This window comes from Gavialis gangeticus, unplaced genomic scaffold (genome assembly GCF_001723915.1).
Source record: "Gavialis gangeticus isolate Ggan-Ray unplaced genomic scaffold, GavGan_comp1, whole genome shotgun sequence".
Classification (NCBI taxonomy): domain Eukaryota; kingdom Metazoa; phylum Chordata; order Crocodylia; family Gavialidae; genus Gavialis; species Gavialis gangeticus.
Genome location: NW_017729012.1, coordinates 6,179,597 through 6,187,711, shown reverse-complemented (window position 1 = coordinate 6,187,711; position 8,115 = coordinate 6,179,597). Strand labels below are relative to the sequence as shown.

The window sequence follows — 8,115 nt, the reverse complement described above, 5'->3', positions numbered from 1 at the left end:
GCCTTCTCCTGCCTGGTCTGCTTTCTGGTCCCTTCCCCTTCACTGACCTGCTGTGCGTGCTGCAGGATGACCACCTCTGCCTTGGGGATTACCCAGAATTTAAAAATTAACCTGAGCACAGGTGAAGTGCTCTCTGCTTGCAGTGCCACAAGAGGGCAGGAGTGGTCTACTTGCAAGCCAAAGAAGCAGGATTTTCCCAGTATTTTTTTTTGATCTCAGCAGCTGCAGGTGCAGAGCTGAACGCTTTTCTTGTCTGGGTATTTATACCTTCCACACTGTTGTGGCATCTGAGTGCAAACTGCCATTTCTTCTTCTGTGCGAGGATGAACCTACAAGACTGTGTTGCTTAAATCAATCGTCTGTGCTGGAAACGAAAAATGCATCATAACTCCAAGGGAACCAGAACTGAACCCGCTTTTTACTGGCTTGTTGCAAGAAGAAACAAGGTCCCAAGGAACGCATGGCACCGAGGAGCACGTGAAGACATGTTTTCAGTTCATGGCCAATTTATACCAGCATTGTTCTTGGCTTTGTGCCATTCGCAGAGTAAGATAAAAACTTGGGTAACTGGAGTTCATTCAGTTTTACCATTAACTGTGCCAAGCAGTACCTATTTCCTTTAGATTATTATATCTCACCAGCAAAGCTGGGGAGGGGGAGGTCAATTCTTCTTCTTGTTTTCAAAACCCATCTGCATTATTAGGTTGGAGGTGCAGCACTGCTGCTCACCTTGGTCACCAGTAGACTTGGCACTCAGCTGCAGGATGCTGCTGGTGTCCCTGAGAGATGTATGACGTGGTCTGCAGCTTCTCCCCCACTTTTGACCTGGTTTATAACAGCACTCCTTCCAGGAACACATCACTGTACGCAGCTTACCAGCCGAGCTGCAATACAGTTGTTCACACTGGTGGCCTCTCACTGAGCAGGAGTATTTCTCTTTCTCTGCTTCCCTGTTCCTTTGCAGATGATAGACTATCCTTTCTCCTCCTCTTTCCCCGTCATCTGGAAGAGCCACATCACCCTTTCTCCACCTGAGTCCCAAACCATGTCAGACTCTTGTCTCAAGATCCATCTTTTTTGGCCTATTGCCTCATCCAGCTCTCTTCCAAGAAGGACCCTCCCTAAATTAGCGGAACTGGAACACGTGTGCGGTCTCGAGTTGGGAGAGGGAAGTAATGAAAACCAGCGGGAAAAGGGAGATGTTTGTCCCTGCAAAGCTGTCCAAAGTGGAGCACTGTGGAAAACAACACAGCATCCCATTCAAAGAGAGATCATCCTTTTAAAAGCAACACCCTCGGTACTTTCAAAGGCAGGCATTATTTTCAAATGTGCTTCTGTTTGTAGATTCCCGTGCAGAAAACTGCTTCTGTGAAATCCTATGTTGTCTTTAGCAGCCCCGGAGACACTGGGGCTGCAATAAAGCCCCTGCCAGAGGGGGGAGGCGGTGGCATGGGGAAGCGCCCCCCTTATTCGGGTTATGGGGGACCCTCCTATTATTTGTGTTGCAAGTGCTGGCATGGGGCCCCTCCCTTTTATTTGGGTGATGGGGGACTCTTCTATTATTTGGGTTGCAGGCAGACATGGAGGGTGGCATTTTTATGCCGGTGAAGGCATCAGTTTAATTTTCTTTATACAGCATCAACTTTCTCTACTAGCTCCAGTTGCCTCTCCAGGATGCCGCAGCTCCCAGCCCGGGGCCGCGCGCAGCCGCACTGAGCGCTGCGCCTCGCCCTCCCCCACCCTTGTATCGGCGTTGGATTGGTTGCCTCTACGCTCGACAATCGATTGGTCGCTCCGCTCGGGGCAGCATCGGCGGTGGATTGGTCGCCCCTGCGCCTCAGCGCTCGATTGGTCGAGCGGCCCCGGGCAGATCGGCGGTGAATTAGGTGGAGGCGCTCGGCGCTCGGCCGCGCGGGCTGGCGACGCACGCACGTGGGCTGCACATGGCGGCGGGGGGCTGCGGCGTGTGCGGGGCAGGCGCCCCCAAGTACCGTTGCCCGCGCTGCCGGGAGCCCTAGTGAGCCCGGGCTGGGGCACGGCGGGCGGGGGGGGGTTAATTTGTGAAGAGGGGGTGTGCGGGTTGACCCCGGGCTCATTCATGCCTCTCGTCTCTGTTGCAGCTGCTCCGTGCCGTGCTGCAGGCAGCACAAAGGTAAGGCCCGGGCCACATCTCGCGCAGCCCCAGCACATTCTCCCAGCCAAGCCTTTGCCCTCAACACCTCCGAGGGAGTCCAGCGCCTTTTGGGGTCCGCTTCGCCGCCCTCCGTGGGAAGGAGTTTTTCCTAATCTCCTCCTGTTGCAAGTTGTCGCCTGCAACAGTCCAGCTCTTTGCACAGGAGGCTGCTATTAAACGCCCCCTTCAGCCTTGTCTGGTGTAAATAAATCCGATTCTCTCAACCTCTCCCGAGCCCTCCCATATCCTTTCTGTAGTGCGGGGTCGGTGCTGAATAATTGCTTCCTGGGATCTTGCTGCTCACGTTCCTGCTAACGAGCCCGTCTGCCCTGGATTCCCAGCAGAGCAGTGCACGGCCCGACAGGACCCGTCTGCTGACAGCCTGCCCGCCTCCCAGCTGCCGGGCGTGGGGACGTCGGGGACCCCAGGTATGGCCGCAGATGTGTGAGGGGCTCGCCCAGCGTGCCACGTACTTCTCTTCAACCTTGGGGTTTTCGTGTCATACCCCGCAAGAGGTTACAGGTCTGCTGGTTAGCGCCTGCGGGGTGAAGTGAAGCTTATTGCATCCGCTGCAGCAAGCTGTGGATAACCCCACAGGGCTCTTTGAATGGGCTGAGGGCTGAAAGTCACAGGGAGGCAAATGTTGCCCCTGCCTTCACCAAGCGCTGGCCCTTGTCAAGAAACCACATTTTGATCTGCGGGGTGGGCCTTCAGTATTCAAACGCTAGGGACTTGCTAGAAAATAAAAGGGGCAGCCCACACCTTCGTCTGCCCTCTGACGGATGATGCCAGACCATCCCTCCCTGATCCTTCAGCCAGAGGAAACAGTCTCCTCTAGCAGGCATCGGCAGTTTGAGACGAACACGCATTTGGCTTCTCTTTCTCTGTTAAGAGAGACGGAGATCGATTGTGGGGATAAAAAGGAAAAAAATGGGGAATTTCAGCATTTTTTTGAAATACTTGCTCTTTTGGAGAACTAATGTGCGTGTATTTTATATGTTTATATATATACTTATATATATATTTATGTATTTATGCGTGTGTGTATTTATATGTGTGTGTATTGTTATAGATAGAGTAAAAGTTGGGGTTCTCCTACTTGCCCAGGCTTTTCAAAGCAGGCCTATATGCCTCCGGCAAATTCCCTATATATTGGCAAGTATAACGGGATCAAAAAACTTCAAGGCTGTACTAGCTCATGTCTGCTCTCAGACCAGACTGACCAGCATCATCTCAGAGTAGATGAAGCTATGAGCCACCTCTATTTTCGCACAGAAACACCAGAAACTTGTATCTGAGGCCTGCTCCATGGATCAAAACAAAGTTTTCCTGATGAGCAGCAGTGTTCATGGGAGTTGGGGCGGGGGAAATGTTTGCCCCTTGCGACTTTCAGACAACCTAATTTACCTTCCCATCTTACTAAATTGAACCATCCTTCTACTTTCCACAGGAAACTCGTGGTCTGTAGAGGACATCCTGACGGACAGTGATGAGCAGGATCGAGTTCCACTGCAGAAACTCAAACTTTTAGGTAATCTTGTCACTAAAATCCACTACGAGCTATGAGACTATGTGAAAGCTTTTGTGAAGTTAGCAGGGTGTCCATCCAGGGTGGCTGTCAATGGTGGACAAACAGTAACTTCAGAATAATTTGAAGTTCCTGTGAATGAAGCAGGAGAAGGAACCATGTAGGTTTTATCATACCGCTGCCTGACAGGGGAAGAGGCATTAACATTTGGGGCCAAAGTACCCATGTCACCTGTTTTTCACAGGCAACCGGCAGCTTGATTTGAACTTTGAATCAAAGATACTATAAAGGCAGGCACGACCTGGTGCCATCCATGGTTTGGATCCACTGCTGTGGGTTTTTATTCTTTATGGTGAGACTGACTGCCACAGACTCCTTTACTTTTATTCCTCAACTAAAGTCCTAAGATCTTTTCAAAGGTGCAGAGGGATGCCTCGCAGGTATCAGCACTGCTAGATGGGACGTGATTGAAAACTCTTGTGTTTACCTTGTCAAATAGTTAAAAACATTTTGTCCTGCTGGGGCCTCTGAGTACAATGCTGCTGTGGTCTTTCTGTGTTCTTTGTAATAGAATTGCTATTATTTTCCTGTACTCAAAAAAAAAAAACAAGTGAAAACTAAATGCTGAATTTTCCAAGGGGTGCCTTGTGTCTTCAAAGGTCTATGGGCTTATAATTGGAAACTTCAAAAGGACCATTTTCTTAAAAAAAAAAAAAAAAAAAATTGTTGGAGGAAGAAAGTATGTATGTGTTAACTACGCTTGTCCCATAGAAGCAGAATAGGGTCGATGAAAGCCTTCAAATACCCAAGTACTTGGGCAGTTGTCTGCATGCCTTCAGGTATTTTGCTGGGAGTGAAGATCACCACTTTTTGTTTTGTTTCTTTTAAACAGGAGAATCAGAAGAATTGAAAGATTTACTAAGGAACCCACATCTCAGGCAATTGCTCGTAGCTGTAGATCAAGCAGAAGAGAGGAACTCTGTAATGAAAAAGTATATGCAAGAGCCCTTGTTTGTGGAGTTTGTGGACTGCTGTTTGAGAATCATCGAGCCTCCAGAGAAAGAGAACATACTTCCGGAGTGAGCGCATCTTCAGGAGTGGACGTACCCACTTGTGAATGTCTTTCATGGAAGAGATGCTGCGCTACCCCATGCTGTGATGAAGCAGCCTGGGAAGTCCCTTCTGCAGTGCTGGCCTATTTAAATAAGCAGTGTCAATACTTTTAATTCTCACTTCTCATGTTGGACTGTATGGTAAGATTTGAGACCTCTAATTTGAGGGTAGCAATTGAGAGAGGAACATGCTTTCTAGATCCTAATGGAGCCTTAATTGTTCTGTGACTCATTTTCTCTGCCTACGACTTTCTGTTGTCAGTAGTGGTTACAACCAGGACTTGTCATCTTCAAAATAAAAGGAAAAGGATTAGAATAAATCTATTCTCACTTGATGAACAAAGCAGCAGGTTTTTGTTTAATTAGATGCTTGAAGGATACACACTTGTGGAGAGAGCTCAGATACACCCGCAAGAGACTTGTTTATTAAAATGACATGTACACAAACCCACAAAACACTTCCCAGACCCGTGTGAAAGAGGAGAGGAAAAACATTCAGTTTGCTTTGGCAGTCCAAAGGATCCTGTGGTAAAAGCCATCTGTGCTACTGACCACATGGACAATGTGAAAGATGTACATTTTTGCAAAAAAAAAAAGAAAAGAGTATAGCCTCTTTCTGAAGAAGCAATAGCATCCTAATAGTTTTTTAAAAGGCTTGACTCAGTGCACTGCACCTAACTTTGGGCAGATAAATCCTGAATCTGTATATTTTGTTCTTTTCCCTGCTGTTTAAATCTGGTTACAAATACGTTTAGATCTTTATCTGACAAAGAAGTAACTGTACTTTTCCTGAGAGCTCTATCTAGCATTATGCTTAACATCTGGTCATAATGAAAACCGTTAAAATTCTTTGCATTTTCATGGCCAGAAGTGCTACTGGACTGCTAAATTTTAGTGTTGGCTGAGCAAAACAGTTGTATTTAGCTGCAGAGGAAAGTGGGTTGATGGGGATGGAGGGGGAAAACTAGCAGAGAATTCATTTCAGATTTTTAAAAAACCTTACTGTCAGCCTCTTGTGTATTGAGTAGTGCTAAAAGAGTGCTTGTTAGATCAAAGACTTCCATTTGTTCAGGTATATATTTTCTCTATTATAATTCTAGTGAAAGGTACTTTAGGTTTTCTTTCTCTGTAGCCATACTTCAGTGTTTTCTTAGTATTGACACATCTCCCACTATCTGTAGGAGAAAGGAAGAAATCTAGGCTAACCCCGAAGAGATGTAGTTTTACACCTTTAGCAATGTAGTACACGCAACTTGCAGTAAAAAAGCAAGACTGAGGTAGCAGCAGATACATTTAAATTGATCCTTCTCATGCAACGAAGGAGGACGGCCTGAAATACCTGGAAGAGGCAGCTGGCAGGAAGTCCTTCCTTGAAGGAAAAAGTGCAATAAATTAAGGTGACAAAAAGGCAGGCCGCCTTATGTGGTGAGCAGTTTTTTCCTATCTAGTAAAATTTGGTTGAATCCAGTGATGATGTAGGCCTGGTTATGAGGACTGACATTCGCATGTAGCAGTGGAGATTTCTTGCAGTGAAACTTGATGGAGCCCTAGGAAGAAAAACACAGTTATCAGTTGAAAAGCTGTCACGTTGAGAGGCAGATTCCAATCCTCATTCGCTGACCGGACCCTTATTCTGTGAGCAGTCCCTTGAAGTTGGACTTGCAGAGCAAAGGAGTCAGCATGACGACCCTCCATCCTTCAGACTTAAAGGAATTACAGCAAGGATGAATTTGCAAAGCAAACCATTACTATCAAGAATGGCTGCAGTAAGGAGACTTTTGGTTTGTGCCCTGAAGTGTCTAACTAAATGAGGGCCTAAGGCCCAGAGGTGTCTTAAGAGGATAAGGATGCTTGTAGTCTTGCATAAATGATGTCTCTGCGTGCTCAGCTTCTCATGATGCTGCCTCTACTGACTTCATACTGAAAAAGTGGGCAAAAACAAATAAGGAGCAGCTTGCCAAAATGCAAGTTAGGGTTGTGACCTGACTATTTCTTAGAGGTGATTGAACATGCATAGCTGGCCATCCTTTGCTTTGCTTCCCTGAAGAGCTCCAATACCAGTATCTCTTGCTTTGTTTGTACGGGGAAGTCACTGAAAAATGGCTGGGGGGTGGACGTAAAGCATAGTGGCTCTTTGCAGTACCTCCCCGTGTGGATGCACTCTGCAGTAAATGTTTTTGTAGTATTTTAATCCACTAAACCACATGAAGGCATTCTTAGTGCAGAACTGGAGTGGCCACATGGGGAGTTAGCGTGGAATAGGTCTTTGTTCTGTACTAACTTGTGGGGCTTTTCCCTGTGTAGACAAGCCTTGCTGTGTGGATGCAACACTCTACACTTCTGCAGCATCTTCCACACCGAAACCTTGGGCATTAATGTTTGAGCCTTGAACAGAATTTACCCATGTGATCAGAAATGCTGTGCCCGAAATCTAGACACTCCGTCCTTGCCTACGATGCAAGACTATCCTCTCCCTCTCAGCTGTGTGCATCCGTAGGGTAAATGTGTATGTCACAAACCCAGGAAACTAGAGTCTGGCTAGCAGACCTGCTCCTGATGGTGGCAGGCTCTGAGGTCTGGTGTCGGGTGTGTTACCTGTGGGAGTGCTCTGATGGAGGCGATGCCACAGCCAAACAAATTGCTCTCTATTTTGCAGCGGTTGTTCTGATGAAGCACTTTCAAGCACATCAGCAAGGACGGGTCTCGTCGAAGCCCGCCCACTGTAACAGGTGCAGTGGACAGGGCTAGTCCAAGAGGCCACAACTGGATTATTGCACTCAGAGGCCAAGTTGTTCCCAGTGGGCCAGGTGACATGCCTAAGGAAACGGTAGCTCCAGGAACCGAGGAAATAGGTTTTTCTTCGGTGTCATCCAGCTCTTCTGCAGCTATTGCAGCCATTTTTGCCTTGGAGGGAAACCAAAAATAGTAATCCTGAGAGACTGAAAGTTGCAATTCCAAAAAAGTTCAAAAATAACCTTTGTGGCCCTGTACTCGAGACCCCTCCCAAACGCTACGGGCAGTCTGTGAACAGGCCAGCATCAAGCAGACTAACTGCAAAGTTCAACAAACTTGTGTGGCTGGTAGAGCACGTCAATTCCCCATTAAGTACAATGGAGAATAAAGGATTGATCCTGTACCCCCAGCCTCCTCAGGACTAATAGTTTTAAGACTGGTCTCCCTCTTTCACCCTTCAGTCAGAGGAAACTCAGTCTCCTCCAGCAGGCATCGGAGACGTAATAGAGACAAGCACACTGTTGGCTTCCCTTCCTCTGTTAAGAGAAATGGCGGAGATAGATTGTGGG

The 8,115-nt window shown here is 47.3% G+C and overlaps 2 protein-coding genes and 1 long non-coding RNA gene across 4 annotated transcripts in view; 2 read left to right on the top strand and 1 right to left on the bottom strand.

Annotated features, from left to right (window-relative positions):
* ZNHIT3 (zinc finger HIT-type containing 3) overlaps positions 1 to 5,409 on the top strand; it is a 33,379-nt gene extending 27,970 nt beyond the window's left edge. Inside the window, exons 1-4 of one of the 2 annotated variants that reach the window (XM_019511111.1) lie at positions 1,929 to 2,017; positions 2,121 to 2,152; positions 3,624 to 3,704; positions 4,594 to 5,409. In XM_019511111.1, the coding sequence (XP_019366656.1) occupies positions 1,944 to 2,017; positions 2,121 to 2,152; positions 3,624 to 3,704; positions 4,594 to 4,784 (378 nt within the window). In that variant the 5' untranslated portion in view covers positions 1,929 to 1,943 and the 3' untranslated portion in view covers positions 4,785 to 5,409. Of the gene's footprint in view, positions 1 to 1,928; positions 2,018 to 2,120; positions 2,153 to 3,623; positions 3,705 to 4,593 lie in introns of those variants that run through there. The other variant, XM_019511112.1, reaches the window with a different exon arrangement.
* Positions 5,212 to 8,115, bottom strand: part of MYO19 (myosin XIX) — a 31,108-nt gene continuing 28,204 nt past the window's right edge. Inside the window, exons 24-25 of the mRNA XM_019511109.1 lie at positions 7,409 to 7,717; positions 5,212 to 6,360 (exon numbers count right to left, since the gene is read on the bottom strand). Of these exons, the coding sequence (XP_019366654.1) occupies positions 6,232 to 6,360; positions 7,409 to 7,717 (438 nt within the window). The 3' untranslated portion in view covers positions 5,212 to 6,231. The remainder of the gene's footprint in view (positions 6,361 to 7,408; positions 7,718 to 8,115) is intronic.
* The window catches only part of LOC109293270, a 4,934-nt gene continuing 3,881 nt past the window's right edge, over positions 7,063 to 8,115 (top strand). Inside the window, exon 1 of the long non-coding RNA XR_002096285.1 lies at positions 7,063 to 7,075. This is a non-coding gene — a long non-coding RNA (uncharacterized LOC109293270). The remainder of the gene's footprint in view (positions 7,076 to 8,115) is intronic.